General features: G+C 53.0%; 1 protein-coding gene across 1 annotated transcript in view; it reads left to right on the top strand.

Annotated features, from left to right (window-relative positions):
• EIF2B3 (eukaryotic translation initiation factor 2B subunit gamma) overlaps window positions 1-7,705 on the top strand; it is a 99,105-nt gene extending 91,400 nt beyond the window's left edge. The window contains exon 11 of the mRNA XM_039711686.1: window positions 7,481-7,705. Coding sequence (XP_039567620.1) covers window positions 7,481-7,533 — 53 coding nt within the window. The 3' untranslated portion in view covers window positions 7,534-7,705. The remainder of the gene's footprint in view (window positions 1-7,480) is intronic.
• Window positions 7,706-17,890: the final 10,185 nt, after the last annotated feature.

The raw sequence follows: 17,890 nt of genomic DNA, 5'->3' as shown, positions 1-17,890 counted from the left end.
AGCAGTGTCATCCCAGTCCTGCGCTGACTTCTGCCCTGTCACAGCACTGGCCAGAGACAGTATTTTTAAATGTATCTGTTGAAGTCAAGATACGGAGTTTTATTTAACTTCTGGATTTGCAAGCCGTGTCTCCTGAGAGCCCTGCTATTCTCCTACTGCTTTTATTACCATGCCTTGGAAGCATCCACTTTCCTTCCCCTTTGATACTGAAAGGAATTTGCTAGCAGAGAATTAACAGATGGGCTTTGTGAAAGCTACCTCACCAGGTAGCAGTTTGAGAAACATGTTGTTACCTAAAAAAAAGACAGTAATTCTTAGAGGAATAGGAAATGGCAGACAGCATTCTGAAAGAACATCATTGCACAGAGCATTCAATCACTGTTTTGAAGACAGTTATTAAGATTACACTGCAGCCTTTTTGGTAAACCTGGTTTTAAAAAGGAGCTCAAAAGCAGCATGTGCTCAGTGAAGTAGGACTAGAGAGAGGGAGTGCTGGTGATGGGCCAGTCGAGGAGTCAGATGAGTACAGGAGTCACTAAGTACAGCTCCCAAAGGAATCTCTCAGCCAGATTCAGCAGGGAGAGCGTTGTACATCTGGTATCAGTTAGCCAGGAGCAAGCATATATGGTAAAGCAGCCTAACCCTTCTTCAAGGTAAAGTGGCCTAACCTTTCTTCAAAGCAACACCAGGAACAGAAGCAGTAAACATTCAAACAAAAACTAGCAAAATTGGTATAAAATTCACTACCTTATCCCTTGCTTTCATCTCTGTTGGCATTGGGGCAGGGATATTTTTTTCCAGCATCAGACATGGGGCTCCAGCTAGATGTGTGTCCTACCTGATCCTGACTCTGCTTCACAGCTCTCCACTATGGCTCTGTCCCAGCACCAGGCTCACCCCAATCCTAGCCTTCTCTGGTATTTCTCCTGGTCTTTCTCCCACAGAGACTTTTGTTTTTCTCTCTTACTTGGTTATTCCCAGACACCCACCTGACACCTCCTCTGGTCTGACCATAGCTGCTATTTCCAGTCCCCTTGCCTAACAATCCCATGCTCCTTTTTTCATCTAGCATTCATTCCCTAACTGCTTTCAGTTGGACTCCATCCCTTTCTCTCATGCCCAGGCAGGCTCATACTGGGCACAGGAGGGGGGGTGATTCTGATTCTGTGCCAAGTGCTCCACTGGTCCATCCAGCTTGGAGGAAGCCCTGCCTTCCTCCTGCACTTCCATGGTCAAGAGTGCTCACTGCAGTCTCTGGAGCTTTTAGCTGTCCTCCTGAGAACACGTGCAAACTTCAGATTTTTTTCAAAGGCTTATCACATAGCCAAAACTGTGTGGTTTCTCACAAGAAGAGAAAAAGGCACATATCCAGTAAGGACTGGCTCCCGTTTCCAATCATTTTCCAAGTCCTGTTCCAAGCTTGGAGTCCCAGGACTTCTCAATGAAACAGAATAAGATTGTTTTATTTTAATGAGGGCCAAAGAGCACATTTTTCTCTAATGTCATCCTCTGAAGGCAGGTACATTTTATGAAGCCTTCACATGTGAATGGTTCCCTGCTTGTGAGGAGGCTTCACATGAGCCAAGATTTAACAGGATAGGGACAGAAAGGAGCTGAGAGACTTTCTGATGCTCTCACTGCATTCAAGTAAGGGCAAGCATGTGCTCTTGCAAGATGCTGAGTACCTCCTGGTGCAGCCTTCAGGAACTGAAAACACTTAGCACGACACAGGGTTGGGATCAGAAGGCATGCTGCTGTGCAGATGGGAGTTAGGAAAGCTCATGAAGAACAGACACAGACTAAACAGTGCACACATGTATATTGTGCACGGGGGTGCAAAATGAGCTGGAGGTGATGTAGGAATGGTGTGAATTTATAGCAAAACTGAGAGATTGCTAAGATTTCTCCCTAAAGTAGTTTAACTACTGAACGCCCATGACAAAGATACTGTTGGCAGTTAAAACAGGCATCTCTTAAATGGTTGACATTTTTGTTGCAGTGACTATATTGCTAACTAATCCTAATAAGCCTTCTTTCCAAGTTTTATAAAAATGGTTTATGAGTTCTGGCCTGAGCAGTGGCGCAAAGCTTCCTTAGAATATCCATCCAGCAATGCTTTGTCCTCCCTTCTGCTGCTGGGGACTGCCACACTTGTGCATACTGTCATTCCCAGCCAGGGAAGTTCAGGCTTCCTGAGTGAGCGGGTTAAATGTGCTGCCACATTCACAGCATGCTGATATTGAAGTCTACCCAGAAGGCAGCAGTTCATAACCTTGTGGAAATATTTTTACATGCTGCACGCAGAGAAAATAACTGCTTCTGCTCTGGTAGAGCTCAGGCACATGAAAGAGCCAGGAAGAACACCCCAATGGATGCTGAAAAAGGAAGAGGACTTGTGTCCAGTGCTGCAGGCAAATATGGCACCTCTGCCATCATATCAGGAAGTTAAGATGTGGACAGTCAGACTGCTGCTTTGAGATCCCTGCTTGCGTTTGCTGTGAGGGAGTGACAGCCCATGGGAGCACTGATGGATGTAATCCAGTCCCTTCTCACACACTTTGCTAGGACTCTGTCCCAGTATGAGGACTTCAAGCATGTCCCTCTCCCCAAGGAGCTTGCTATCTTAGGCCCATCCCAAGCTCCAAGTCTCCTTTTCCCTTTACTAACTTTTCTTCTAAGACACTGTGTGATCACTTCACACAGCTCTGTCCTCTACCTTCACTCCCTCAATTTATCTGCTCCAAACCACAGTAAAGTCATCTCTCATTGGGCTAAATCACTCTTACCTTCACACTCTCAAGACACATCTAGTCCCCAGAAGGGTTTGAGAGCAAAAGGATTCATTCTGGCTGAACTATGAAAAAAATCCTCAGCTGAACCGTGGGGCCACCAGCACTGAGAACTGGTGGTTGTTAGATGTAAGGCAGAAGTAAGATCTGTGCTGCCTGTTTGTTCTGTGGGCTGGAGGCCCCAGCTGTGGGCCAGAACTGATCTGCCTGAAGCTACCACTAACCCCCTGGGGTGAGCTGCACATCCCTCATTCCCTGCATGAAGGAATCCTGGGAGCAGCTGGAACACTCAGCTCATGAGGATCATCGTTGCTGGGGACCCATGGGCCCATGTGATGCCTGCACATTGGGGCTGACCTGGCACTTGGGAGAAATTGTGAGACACGCCTGGCCTTTGGGGCCACAGTGTGGTCACCCTGGTCTCCAGTGATCATGTAAGTAAAGCTTGGCTGAGGAGAGAACAGGCCTTGACTGGAAAGTCCCACTGCTCTGTAAACACAAACAAATCAGCCCCCATCACCTGCTTCCCTTCTTTATCTGTACATGTAATTTAAAACACCCTCCAGCCTCCCAAAGTCAAGCTTCAGCTGCTTCCCATCCCCTTAAGCCCCTTTAGTTCCTCTCCCCCCCCTAACCTGGCTGCTTTTCCAGAGCCAACCATCACTGCAGAGACAAGTTGCTCTTCTCTCCCACTCTCTGATCCTTTCTGTCCTGGGTGAATGTGGTGGGAACCACCCACAGCGTGTTTTCGTGCATGCGTTTCTGCAGCCACCCCTCCCCCCCACCTAGTTTTTTAAGTTAAACTATCTCTTGCTTTAAAGAGAGCAAATACACAGCAGTGGCTTTCATCACTGCTGTATAATAGAGCAGTAATTCTGTGCCAGGGACTGTTTTCTATTTTATTTTAAAGGGTTTATAAAACAGTGTATGTAATTGAGTGAGTAAACTGAACGTTTTCTGGAGCCCCTGAGGGCTGAAACTTCGTGGTGGTCCTGGGCCTAGGCCCTAACCCTTTTTTTCCTCTCTTTTTTTTTTCCTCCCTTTCCCCTCCTTCCCCTCCTCCTTTACAACCCAGCGTTGCCACCAGCAGCAGCAGCAGCAATCTGTCTGGGGCTAATTGAGCAAACAACAAGGAGATGCTTTCACATGGCTTTTAAAGGAATGCTCCGGCATCCCCTTTCTGTGAGTGGCTTGGCAGGAACCTGCCAGGAAGGCTGGGGAGCGCTGGGTCCCCGGCCCCCAGCCTGCTGCTGGGGTTTGTGCTGGGCTGCGCAGTCATTTCCGCCCCTCTGTTTATTTGCATTACAATTTGTTTTTAGCCAAGCACCAAAAGCTGCTCTGCTCTCTAGCTCGCCTTGTGCGTATGTTTTTAAGGGGCTAGTGTACAGTATGTGTAAACAAATGTCTTCCCAAGCAGGAACGCATATATAACGAGTGACAGGTTTTTGATTTACACTCAGCAAAGTCTCCGTGGACACTCGGTTCAAGCACCCAGGCAGACTTCAGGCTGGGCTGCGTCAGCAAGTTGAAGCAAAGTGCTAATCAGGAGGTTGAATGTGTTGATCAGCTCTGGATTTGCTTAGCACCAGATGCTCCCAATCTGAGAAGATCTAGTTGAACATGATTTAAGGTTGAAGAGTCCAACTCTTAAGGCTTTCTCAAAGTCCTTTCTCTAATCTGTCTTCTTTCTCTGTGGGCTGAATGTGTCTGTAACCCTGCCAGTGTCAGATAAAAGGCAGCCTGGTAAGAAATCCGTAATGGGGAGCTGGGGAAGGAGAAAGGGAGCTGAACAGCAAAGCATGTGAGGTACTTCTCCCTCCTCCCCCAGAGTTTCAGGCAGAGTTTCTGCGGGAACTGAGCTTGCTGGTACCAGCCAGAGCCACTGGCAACTGGCAGCCACGTCTGATAATGAAACACTATCCACAGCTCAGCTCTCTGGCACACACACTGGAGTCTGAATTCCCTTCACTCTTCAAGAAGGGCTTTGGGAATAGAAGAGGGAAGCAGGGTGAATCCTTATCTGCCTTCCACATCCCCTTGGGGTGCGGCATGGGGCTTTGTTTCTAGCAAAACCATTTCCTTTATCGCTTAAAAACTTTCTTGCAGATTTTATGCAGGCAGATTCATGTGTTTTCTTTAAGCCTTTACAAGAAGAAATCAGTTTGGTGATTTCATGTGAGTCTGAGGTAGCAGTGACATACCATGTGTGCCCACTTTGAGGAATCTGGGCCACAGGGATCAAGGAGGAGATGAAACAGGCAGAGGAATGAGAGATGAGGGAATGCAGGCTCCAATTTCCCATGCAGCTTCGGCTGCTTAAGCTCCCTAAACTCACTGCTGCCTCAGTTTCCCCATCTGTAAAACAGAAATGCTCTTACTCACCCATTCTCAAAAAGCATTTTGAACTCATCAATGCAAGACACCATAAGGCTGCTGCATGCATGTCAGTGCAAAATACAAACAGTCTGTACCACCTCTGCAGCAAGGTATGTGACAGGACCCATCCCAGCTCTGCACGTTTAGGACCGTGGAGGATGCTGTCTGAAATGAAGCAAGAAGTTCCTTATTAAAAAGTATTGCTACAGATAACCTATATATAGAACCATAAATTGACATGGCTCTCTATAAGCCTAGATGAAGGCATGTTTAATCTGCAGAGGCATAATATAATTACTCTCACTGGATGGTAGCCAGGGTCTTATTCACATCATAGAAATCAACATGATAGATAGTCTGCTTGGAGGAGGTTCAGGAATGGAGTCACAGGAGTTGCTACAGGGCCTGTTGAGATATATTGGGAAAGTTGTTGGGGGTGAGGAATGTTATAGCAAGAAATGCTGCAGGTTGGATTCGAGGTGCCTTGGCAAGGCTGTGTGGGGTCCAGGACGGGAGGAGAGAGGCGCTGAAGGCTGGACTTGGGGCTATTGGCAAGAGCCATCCTGGAGAAGTTGTGTGGTGCTACCTACATCATGCTTGCACCTGGCACTTGTACAGTCAGCCCCTCATTTTCCTGAGCATTGCATCCACCTCTGCTCATCCTGCCCAAAATGCTGGAGATTGAGCTCCAGGATGTTAATGTGAAGCTCCAGGACTAATTACCAGTTTACAATAAATACCCGGAGCAAAGAGCTAAATGTCTCAATCTGATGCTGCAGGTGAGAAGCAGCCCCTTGGTCTCCTTATTTTAGCCTTCACAAAGGGTCTCTGAAGAAAGTGGTGTGTCTCTCGGGCTGTGAGAAGATTGCATATGATCCACATGGTTGTGAGGCTGAGGTTGTAGTGAGAAATTATCTTGCCACAGTGCAGAAGTTTATAGAGCACAATTTGATCAAACCTTTACTGGAGCAATGGTTCGCACGGTATAAAGGTTGCATCTTGAATTTTAAACCAAGAGAAGCACCATGTTGGCCCAGCCACTTTGGGAATTGCCAGGAATTTCTTCCTTTAGCCAAAGATGGCATATTTGTTGTTTTCCAGCAATCTTGCAAGATCCACTCCCCTGAGGGGAGGAGTTTTAGGTAGGGAAATAAAACACAACTCATCATTTCCATCATCCTTGGCTATCTACCCCCACTGCTGTGTAAGGTGTGGGAAGCACCAGAGCCTCCACTGGTGTATCCCAGCCCCACACAGGCCTTGACACTTATCCCAGGCTCCAGAGACAATTGCTGTTCCTAATTGCAGGAGCTGAGATGAAGAGCCTAGGGGCATGGGACGCATCACCTGAGCTCTACCTGAATAGATGTCCAGCTCCTGGAGAGCAGTTCAGATTCGCCACCTCCCCCACAGTACCCTGAGGACACCCACTTTGAGCACACCAGCTTTGTGTCATGCTCTGAGGCCACATGCTTGAGTTTTTTAGGCACTGGGCTTTCAGTTGCGTGTTTTTATTATTTTGGCTTTAGATCCTTTATTTGCAGTCCTTCCCTGACAAGCTGCTTTTGCATTTTAAAGGGAAGGTTCTTTCAGTACAGTGCATTAACAGTACTGGGGCAGGGACTGACACATTAATGTGTCCACTGGGGTTGTGCAAAGCTCCTGGGAACAGGCAAAGGAGTGACCTTGCAGAAATTGCCCCTCCAACAAATTTGCTCCACAAGAGGGTCAAGTTTAAATAACAAAAAAAAAAGGAAAAAAAGAAAAAAGAAAATAAAACACAAAAAAATTCTTGTTTTTAAGCTGCCAGGGCTGAGTTGAGATTGCTGAGAGGATCTGACACTGCCTCAGTGATGGCCCCCTGGTGCTGAGCAGCCCTTTTCCCCCCAGCATCCAAGCAGTTTGGGGTAGACAGTGCTCTTTAGGGCCAGGGTGGATTACTGATCTTTAATTTTATGTCTAATCTCCATGTTAGATGTTGATGGTTCCTTGCCTTGACCTAGGTGTACACCTGTCAGTAGCAGCTGTGACTTCCGCAGGGCCTCTCTTGTTTATTAGTGACACATACATGTGAAAACTCTCATTAGAGAAATCTCCTGATGTTTAGTCAGTTGTTTAGGCTTTCACCATGTGTGTGGGATACTGTCGGAGAAATGCTGTCGGATACTGTTGGAGAGACGATTCAGCAAATCTGTTTGAGTTCCCCAGAATCTGCTTTTCTCATTTGTTTTAAAGTTGGAGATTTGAAAAATGCAAGGTCTGAAGTTCTGCTGCAAAACTCAATTGCTCTTCTTTTCCTCCCTCTCTCTTTTCAGCCAAACATGTTAATGAAGTCATTGTGGGCACCGAACAGCTGATGGAGATATAACCCCGAGTAGCTTTTAAAGATGATTTTATGGAAGCCAGCAGCAGAACCAGATGTTCCAGCATCGTAAGATCATCCGTACAGATCAGTACTGGCATGGTTTACCCTGTCATTGCTCCTTTCCTGTTCAGCTTTATATTTATGTCTTAATAAAGAAGTATTTGCAGCGTGGAGTGTCCGTGGGCCCCTCCCCCCTCATTGGGATGCGCGGGTTTGTGCCGGGTTATATCGGTCCCTGCGCCCGGCCAGCGCACTGTACTTTTCCAGCAGAACCGAGAGCGGGGACCACACAGACTGTGCCCACTCCAAAGAATGACTTAGCCGCCCTCCCTGCGGTGTAAATCACGTCCCTGCAGTCCTGCACCACCGTCCCTGAGCCTGGGAGAAACTGCTCAGGATGCTGCTCGTGCATCTCATCAACACAGCGGGCAGACAGTGAGAACAGCGGCCGTGCCGGCTGCTCTTTGCAGCCCGGCAGCTTCCCCAGCCTCCTCCTCCTCCTCACTGCCTCTCATGATGCTGCCCCACAGCACAAAAGTGTTTAATCTTTGCCTCTTCTCCTCTGTAATGCAGTCAGAGTTTGGCACCCATTTCCATCAGGGCTGAGTTTGGTCTGATACTTTGAAATTCTGCCCAAGAGCAAGTATGTGAGAGCTGGTGGACATGAAGGAGGCATGAGGTGTAAACAGTGGGTACTCCCTGCCTTATTTTGATGGTTCTTCCTGTCAGTCCACTGTTCCTAATCCCAGACAAGAGGTCTCTCCCCACACTTGGATGATCTGTGGATGACTGTACCTATGTCTCTGAGATGAGTCGCTCGTGTTAATGTGAAACGCACAGCCTTGTGGTCAGGGCCTGTGCCAGGATTGTAAAGCACCTGGATGGGATTGAAACGCAAGCTGTTCTTTAATGTTTATAAATTGGACACAAGTTCCTACCTAAAAGCTGTTTATTAGAATGTAGTAGGATTGAACGGGACATTTATCTGCCCCTGGCAGTTTGACATCCAGAGGTGCTTACAGCAACTGGCGGGGATGGTATTTCATTAGCTGAAGTGATAAATGTTAAATGTGTGCTTCATGGGCATCTGTGACCCCTGAGGAGAGTTACCATTTCCTAGTTAATTTGACAGGAGAGAGATTATAATCCAGACATTCCCTGAGTTTCATAAACAAAGTCCTTTTTCTAAAGGACCAGATTGGAATGGAAACTATGGGTAAGGATGAGCTTCAAGGCCTGTGACAAGCTGCAGAGAAGAAATGCACTGCAGTTCAGCTCCAGCTTCGTGCTGGAGGTTTTGTCTCGTGTATGTGTGCAAACATGTTCCTAAGGTACGAAGCCTTTTTCATCCAAGGATCGCAGAGGTTTTACAGAGGTTAATTAAAGAGAGCTCTTGTCTCTGTGTGCGGCAAGGGAGAGAGGCTCCATTTTGGGTGTGTAGAAACAGAAGCAGAGTGGAGTGTAATTACCTGGCTTTGCATTTTACCAGAAGGCTGGCAAAGCCTTGAGAGCTTTGCGGGGACTTTGACTCACAGTCCTTTTGCTGAAACACAAAGCCTTCTCCCCCTCTGTTTTTAGGATACATCTTAACTTCTGAAAAGTCTGCATTGCCTTGTTTAGCAGCTACAGCTTTACCTCCTTGTGCCTTAATTATATGTTAAAGTCTCAGTCCTTTTGTTTAGCTAATTTAAGAAGAGGGTGGGGGGCTCTTTACTGTGTCGGTTAGAATTTAGCATTAATTTAGTGTTCTCTGACACTTGAAAACCTGGCTAGGATTTGAGGCATTTTCTTTTCCTTTTCGCCTTTTACGACCTGCAGGTGTTTGGTGTGAGATAAAAGTAGATCCCAAAGTGAGATTTCACAGCACAAATTATCAAAGTGAAGATTCACTCTTGATGTAGTCTACGTGTGTGGCAGTAATTATGAAAAATAGTTCGGGATAATAGGGCCTTCAGGAATCCCAAGACAGGCACTGGGAGGTTAACCCTTCCTCATCTAACCTGGCCTCCACGCTGCTGTCATCATCAGGTGAGCATGCGATGGGTTGGGTCAGGCAACTTCACAAACCAAGTGATGTTAGAGTCACTGAGAAAACTGGGGAGGCGACTGAGGACATGAAGTTCTGTTCCCAGGTAGTTTTGGATGTGACTGTTTGGTCCCAGGTCACAGGCATTCTGAAAGGTGTTACTGGTACAGGCTAGGCTGCTCACCAACTTTGAGGAATGGGGCACCTCTCAGGCACAAATAAGCTGCTCTGGCACACCCAGGCAGCTGAGCATTACAGCTCATGCCCATCACGGTGTTACTGGCATTGAAGTGGTGCTATATAGGCAGTATTTCTCTGAAGGAGATGAAAGTTCTCCAGCTCTGTAGGCGCTGGCTCTTTCTGGACAGACTTGTCCTGAACACTTCTTTGGCAGATGTAACACCAGAGTTGCTGTGAAAATGTTCTTGCAGTGGCTCATCACGTGCTGGATCTGCATGGGGTAAAGCAGAGGTTTGCCTTGATGGCCAGCAGGACCTCTGGCTTGTGGTTTTCCCTGAGTGGTGTCTTGCCAGCTGCTTCCAAAAGGCTTTTCTTGTGACCAGGGCAGGAGGGTTGGTGTGTGTGCACACCTGGCCACACTTCTTCCTGGGGGTCCTGCCCTGCTGGCACACCATGGCAGGGCCACCTGAAGCTCTGTCCCCTCACTCTGGCTCCCATGAGAAGCTGGGTCCAACTGGCAGCAGCTCTGCAGCCAGGTCCTTGCCAGGATTTTTGCAGCCAAGCCCATTTGTAAAACACAAATTTGGGAAGAGCATTTGTTGGGCAGTTGCAGACACCCAGAGCCGTGGCTCACCTCCCTCAGCAGTTCATGTTTGCTTTTGTAGGTGGCTTTTGGGATCTCTCGAGAAGCAGCAGCTCATCTGATCCCTTCTGCAGTCAAACCAAAGCAGATGGCTCCCATCTTCCTGGCAGCCCTGGAAGAGAGCCACATGAGGTGAAGACAAACAGGCAGCCATTCCCAGGAATGGTGGGCTTCCCACCCCCATGGCATTCAAATGGACACAAAAACTTCACATCTAGCTCTGATCTTGCTTTTAGGACATTTTTTTTGCTTGTGGGCAGGAAGGGGAGAGCAGCAGAGCCTGAGCAGTCATATGGTCTCAGGTACAGAGGTCTGGCTCCCCCAGTCACCTATCCAGGTGACACTGTGTGTGCAGCCCTAGCAGTAGGACTCTCCTGAACCTCTCAGGGTTGGGATCAAAAGGATTTGACAATCTTTTACTGCCTTCAGTCTCCAATGCTGATTGTGCAGAGCCATGCTCCTGCTGGCTTCCTTGCTGCACCCCACTGTCCTTCCTCTGGCTGCCTGGGAAGAGTGCTTTTCATCGTGCCCCTGGCCACCCTTTGGACTTCACTGGTCCAGAGATGAGAATTTTCTTAGTAAAACCCCACAGGTCTGGGGAGTACCATTGTTTTCCAGTGGTGCCTTTCTGCCTTCACGTTGGCCCAAGTCCCCAGTGAGGGCCAGCAGTGGCTGCTGTAGTCCTGCCCAAGGCAGAGTGAGATGAAGCCCCACGTGGGGCTCGCAGAGGAGCCGCCTGTGCCGGCAGCAGTGGTGTGACAGACGCACGTTGCACAGTGTGTGGTGTAATCCAGCCCCAGGACACCGCAGTGCCGCCCTCCCGTCACACACAGCCACTCCTGTGGCCTTTGGCTATCTGTTTGAAAGGATTGATTATTGCAGCGGGCAGCTGGGGCTGGGGCCTTTGGCATTGCAGGCTGCCCACTGTGCCCCGACCTGGCGCGTCCCAGAGCCATGGGTGAGCACAGAGCACGGGGCCCTTCTCACTGGCCACCTGCAGAGTTAATTTGGGGATGTGGAGATGCCCTGACCAGCACCCAGCACCCCCCAGGCCCTGCCCCAGCACCTCTGCAGCAGCCTGCCCACCGAGGCTCACTCCCTCTCAGCCAGGAGGCTGATTCTGGATCCTGTCGGTTTTCACTCCATCTCCCAGGAGCCAAGGTCCACAGCCGCGCCTGTGCCTCCCAGACGGGCCGGCAGACGGGAACTTCCTTCCAGGTCCTATAGACAGACATTTTATATACGTTAAAATACGTGTGTATATAAATATGGAAAGCAAGAGCTTGGGAGAGTTTGAGTCTAAATAAACTTGTATGTTTTAGGCTTTTAAAATGCTAATGTTGAATTTCAGGGGATGGGGGACGGCAAGGGGATTGTTGGACTGAGGACCAGGACAGCTGATGAGCTTGGATCAGTGCCTTTACAATTCAAGGGAAAATGGGATAGTTTGCGAAGGAAAAAGGGATTTTCTTGTTTTTGTTTTTAGTAGAAAATAAAAGAAGCTGCCTTCTTATTTGCCTCCCTCCCCCAGCGTCGGAGCAGCAAGCGACTGGTGTTGTATGCATAAGCTATTCCTTTGTGCAACATCTAAATGGTTAATTGTGTTTGAGGAAGATGTACGGGCGAATGGAGGGACCACCCAGCAAGAGACAGACAAGAAAGAGCGATCTCTGAAATGTTTAACCAGAGAGAGAGCAAAGTTGTTTAAAAATATTTAATTTACAACATTCCACACTGCTGATTATAAATCGGCCGTCCAAAAACACTGCTGCGTGCGGGGAGGGATCCAGGCAGCATGAAACAAATTCTTGTGATTGTTTTTCCTATCTTCCTCCTTCCTTTCCTTGGGGAGTTTAACCCTGTGGCAGGATGCGGGTTGCCCCAGGCAGGGAAGGCAGGCTGCTCCCCAGGACTGTGGTCTCCAGTGGAACACCTGCGCCTGGGGCCGGGGTGCAGCCGCCTGCTGGCGCTGGGAGAGTTGGAGGGGATGGTGAGGAGCAACCAACCAGCTACACTGGCAGCGGTGATGGGTGTGATGGTCAGTGGGTAATGGGCTCACAGCCCCTTCCCTCTGAGCCCCACCCCAGCACCAGGGTTCCCCAAAGCATCCAGCTGTGTTCCCAGACAAGGGAGGCCATGAATCCCCTGGTGAGGGGTTGAGAGACTTGAGGAGGCAAACCTGGCCAGTCTGTGCCATCCTTGCGACGTTGCTCACCATGGTGATGATGGTGCCTGCTATTTGGGTTGGCAGCTTGGCCATGTCACCCAGCCATTTCCAGCGGCGCCAGGAGGGACCCAGGCCCTCACAGGGTCATTGAGCAACAGCAACATCTTCCCCTGCTTGGGCCTTTCTGCAAAGGGGGTGGTTGGTGCTGGATGCCGGGAAGAAGGGATTTGGCCGCGCTCTGCTTGCAGCCACTGCTGATCCACAGCTGGCTGTGACGCACCCCGCTGCCCCAGCCATGCTCCCTCCAGGCAAGGGGCTGGGACTGCTCTGTGAGGAGTCCAGTCTGCTCTGGATGGTGGCCAAACCGTCCACTCCATCACCTGGGGATCACTCTTCAATGCTCTCACCATGATGTCCTTTCCAGTCTTCATAGCCCCAATTCTTCCTTTAGCAATAGACTTCTGGGAGAGAAGGCTCCTGGGAATGGCTCTGGGAGACCAGGCAGTGTGCACATGGTGGGGGGCTGCCCCTTATTCCTCAGCCCTGTCATCATCCACCCTCATGGATGTTGCCTGTGGGGTTGGAGAGCTACCATGTCTGGAGAGTGCAGGGGAAGGGAGGAGAGGCACAGCCCCTGGCTGGTGACCCCACGCCACAGAAAGGATCTGAGTGGAGCTGAGGGACAGGAAGGATGCAAGAGGAACAAGGGGAACCAGGATCCAAAAGCAGCGGCTGCTCTCAACAGATCCCTCCTTGGCATCCTCTTGTAGATCCCACCTTGGAGAGCAAAAGCCAGGGTGCTTTCACACGCCTGTTGCCCCAGGATTCCCGGCCACGAAGCTCAGGGGCTCGATCAGCAGGGAGGGCAGGGGTCTCGCCTGTTCCTGGCAAGAAGGGGGCACGGGGAGAGCTGCAGGGCCCTTTTCCGGGGATTGCCGCACATTTCCTAAGCCCTCATCAGCCAGGAAGCCTCGCTGGCCACCTGGACACTTCCTCGCGTGCAGCGAGGGCCTGTGACAGCCCGAGGAGCCGGGGTGGGTTTGGCCGCTTGCCCCGGTGGCGAGCTCGGCTCTCAGTGGCTGCACCGCTCCGGGCCCTGCCAGCCCCAGCCGGTGCCGGGAGCGAGAGGGAGACAAAAGAGCTTGTGTCCGCCTGCCAGCAGCCGGCCCCGCCGAGCGGCCGCCCGCCCAATTAAACCGTGCCCGCTTCCCATGCGGCAGGGGCGCCCGGCGGGCTCGCTGGCCCCCTCCCACCACCCACCGGCCCCGGGGGACACCACCCTGTGGGGCCTCCCCTGCCTGCCTGCAGGCGCCAGCGCTTCCGCAGCCCTGGGCCGGGATGAATACCCTCCCTTGGTCCCCCAGCGAGGGCACCTCCACCGGCTCGTGCTGGGGACGGCTCGCCCCAGCCCCGAACATCTCCTGTTCTCACAGCTTCTCTCCCACCTCGCGGCTCGCAGCACCCGCCAGCGCCAAGCAATGGAGTGCTGAGCATCCCTCCCTGCTCCTGCTGCCCCTAAGGAAGGGCTGGATCAGGATGATCCTGGCAGCAGCAAACTCTGCCGCGGCGGGAGCATCCCACACCCCGTCCCGACCCACGGGGCCGGTGTCACATCCACTTAGCTGGCTCCGAAAATCCCTTGCCCTGACACCTTGTTAAATACCCACCAGGGGTCACAGTTCCTGGGATTCTTTTTCCTGCTTTTCCTTTACCCGCTGAGACGTTTCGGTTGGCAGGAGCTCTCCCCCCGCTATTAGGTATCTTTCGGGGAACAAGAAACCTAGATCACTTACAAATTAATTTGGAGTTAAACCTACAGAAAATGAGAAACATGCTGCTTTGCAGGAGAGAGTGCTTGGCCAGCGATCAAGAAAAATACATCCAAACCGCCCGATGCGGCGGCTCGGCCGCGGCCGGGGATGGGGGCTGCGCGCTCAAGGTAGCCGGCAGCTGTGTTCGGGTGCACCTCAGTGGGGCTGAGGCCTTTCCTCCCAGTCAAAAGGGAGAAAAAGGGACTGCCAACTTCCCAGCCTGTGGGGAAGGCTGGCACAGGGTGCAGCACTGCAGCACGGAGGGCTCTGCCTGCTCCAGCAGGATGAGGAGCAGCCACCCCATGGTACAGGGAGACCGGCGTTTCCCCATCACTGCATCCCTGGCGCCACAGCAGCTTGTGCCAGGGCTCATTCCCGAGAGGGGGTAAGCTGCCATGTCCCCTCATCCCACGGCGCCTTGTGTCAGCCCTCCGGCCAGCCAGGTGCCGTTGGACGAGGGAATGCGGAGTGACGCGAGGGATCCTGAGCCTGTGGCAGGCGGGTGGGAGCAGCCCCGTGCCAGGCGCTGCCGGAGGGTCGCGGTGCGCGTTTGGCCGCATTGTGTCTGCTCGCGAGCGGCTGTGCCGGGAGGGGGCCGTGCGGGGGAGGCCGGGGCGGCGGAAGAGCAGTGATAAGATAAAAGGTCTGCTTTCCCATGCCGAGGAGCCGGGGGGGGGAACGCGGGGCGAGCGGCGAGGCCACCCAGGTTTCAAGCACTCGGCCTCGGCGCCTGACCCCGGCACATTCAGAGAGCACTTCCTAAATTTGTCTCCTGTGTTCCTGACTCACAAGCAATTTCCTCACCCATAAAACGGCGTCGGCATGAAAGGACTGGCCGGGACACCAATTACTTGTCACCGTTTTACCACCCCGCTGCTCACCAGTTTGCAGCCCCCGGCAGTGCCTGGCCAAGATCTCCCCCCTCCTCATGGAGCCCCGGGGGGACGTGGCACCGGGGTCCCGTGTGCCGGAAGGTTCAGCACAGCAGAGGGATCCCAGCGCCCGGCACCTGACACTGCCCCAGGCTGAACCATGCGGCATCTCCAGTGCTCCTGGGCATCCTGAAGGAATCGCCCAGCCCAGCCTGCAATCAGGGGGACTTTAACCATCCCCGGGGCCCCTCAACCCTGTACTGGTGTCATCCCTGTGCTGGCACTGGTATTAAAGATGCTTCTATGTGTCTGCATAGAAGGAAGCAAGGCTCCATCATCACAGCTGTGGTGGCACCATGAGCACAGCCAATGGCCCTGACACAAAGCCCACGGATCCACGCTGGCACAGGGCGTTGCCATTCGGGTGTCTCCGTGCCCTGCCTTGTCCCTGCTCCCTGTGCCTCTGTGCCACCTCAGCTGCCTGTCCCTGGTCCCCAGCTGCTCCCGCACTCAGGGGATGTGGAGGGGGACAGACTGGTGCGGAGCTGTGGAGGTCTCGGAAGGGTCTGAGCACTGCCAGGACTCCTGGGGAGCCCTCATCTGCCTCCTGGGAGTGGGGAGCTGTTGTGCAGCTGCGCCTGCAGCCCGGCCTTCCCCGGCAGCAGTCACCCACTGTCCCCGCGGAAAATCGCTCCAGCTCCGTGCCGGCACAGGGCGAGCTTTGCCCAGGCCTGGCGAGCGCCACCGCGGCTGCTAAACGGGTTTTATGGTGGGATTTAGAGACTTTTCTGCTGGGTAATTGATTTGCCCAGGCAGTAAAAGATCAAGGCAGGGGCTCAGACGGTGGCTCCCCGCATCTGCCCACCGAGCAGGCCTGGGCACGGGTGGCTCGGGGCACGGCCGGGGCCGGCGGTCCCCAGTGCCACGATGCACACTGTGGGGTGCCACGGCCCCACAGCCATGGCACGGGTGCTACGGCTCCGTCCAGGAGCTCCCTTGCAGCACACCCCCGCTCGTGCATCCTCGCATCCCCCTCCCCAACCCCACCACAAAACAGCCCCCAAAGGAGACAAAAGGGGCTGTTTGGGGACCTGCCACCTGCTAGTCCCCATCCTACAATACCGCAGTAAAGAGGCACCAAACAAAGGCCTTAAAATCCTAAAGGGGCCCATTCATTAGGGTGACAAAGGGGGAAAGAACTACATTATCATAATTAATCCCGGTGCTGGCGGTGGGTGGCAGGGCTCTCTGTCTTCCAAGGTGGTGTGGGGACGGCCGGTGTCACCACGTCCACACACTATTGTGCGCCGTGGCCTTGCGGGGCTTAGGCGGGTTTTAAGCTCTGTAAACACCACAGGACCCCCGCCACGGCTACCAGGGATGCCATCCTTCCCCCCGGCCCCTCCCCAGCCCCGGCTGTTTGTCTTCTTGCTGCAGACCCCCCCAAAATCCCAGGGCTGGGATGGGTCCACTATGCCCCCTCGGTGCACCTGCTCCCAAGACCGCTGGGGAGTGGGGAAGAGCTTGGAGCCCCAGGTCCTGCTGGTGGTGCTGGGATGGGGGCTTGCTGTCTGTATTCCATGTTGTATTTACCACGGAGAGTTTCTCCAGGTGTGATGTGCCAGGGACTGCTCAGGCTTCCCCTGGCCACGGAGATGGGGCTTTATCTCTTCCCTATCTTATCCTTATCTGGAGGGATGAGGTGGACTCTGACCTGCGAACCAGCTGTTGGTTGTTCCCTGCCGTTTGGGAGGCAGAGGGAAACTGAGGCACGGTGTGGCACCCAGCGATGCATGGGCGTTTTGAGGGATGTTAACACCCAACCTCCAATCCCCTCTGGTGGATTCTGCCTCCCTTCTCCATCCCTTGCGACACATCATGCCTTGGGACACACATGGTACTGGCTGGGGCTGGGGACACACTGACACTCCCTGTCCATCTGTGGGGCCTTCCTGCGCCCCCAGCTCTGGGTGCTGTGCAGCCCTGGGGTCCCTGGAGCCTGTGCCTGGCTCCGGGCCGTGGCCGGCGGGCTGTGCCGGTGGTTGGGAGAGCACCATCTGGTTTCCAGCTAACTAACGCCCGGCGCTGGCTCCCGGCAGAGGAGTTGCTGCTGCGGCGGCGGCTGTTTACAGCGTGCTGAGGCTCTGGCATGTCCCTGCCAAGTCCCCTCTGCTTCTCCCCCCGGCCATGGGGCTCTGGGGCTTTGCATGGTGGCCGTGCAAAGCTCAGTTCCACGCCCCAGCCTCTGCCCAGTCTCTGCTTGCCCGGAGGATGCTGCTGCCCGCCGCGGCTGCTGTCCCGGGCTGCCCTTCCTGAGGAGTGCTCGCTGTGGCCGGGCTCCTGCCACGGGGATTTTCACATCTCCTTTGCTCAGCGGGGTGGGACGCGCAGCGTGGGGACAGGGTGGACTCCCCGGGCGCTCCATCCTCTCTGTGGGCACTCTGTGGGTGCGGTGCCCTGCCCTTGCCAGCTCCCACCGCATCCTGCCAGCTCACCCCGGCATCTCCCTGCGGCGGGGCCGAGGGTGGGCAGAGCCCCGGGCAGCGCCTGTGCGGGGCTCCCGCCTCGCACCCGCAGCCGCCGGTGCCGCAGAGACACTGCGCAGGGTGGGGGCTGCGCGGAGCCATTTGCCTTTAATTGAATTTATTTGTTACAACCCCA

The sequence above is a fragment of the Passer montanus genome, unplaced genomic scaffold, assembly GCF_014805655.1.
Source record: "Passer montanus isolate IOZ18808 unplaced genomic scaffold, ASM1480565v1 scaffold25, whole genome shotgun sequence".
NCBI classification, from domain to species: Eukaryota; Metazoa; Chordata; class Aves; order Passeriformes; family Passeridae; genus Passer; species Passer montanus.
This window is presented reverse-complemented; position numbering and strand designations above follow the sequence as displayed.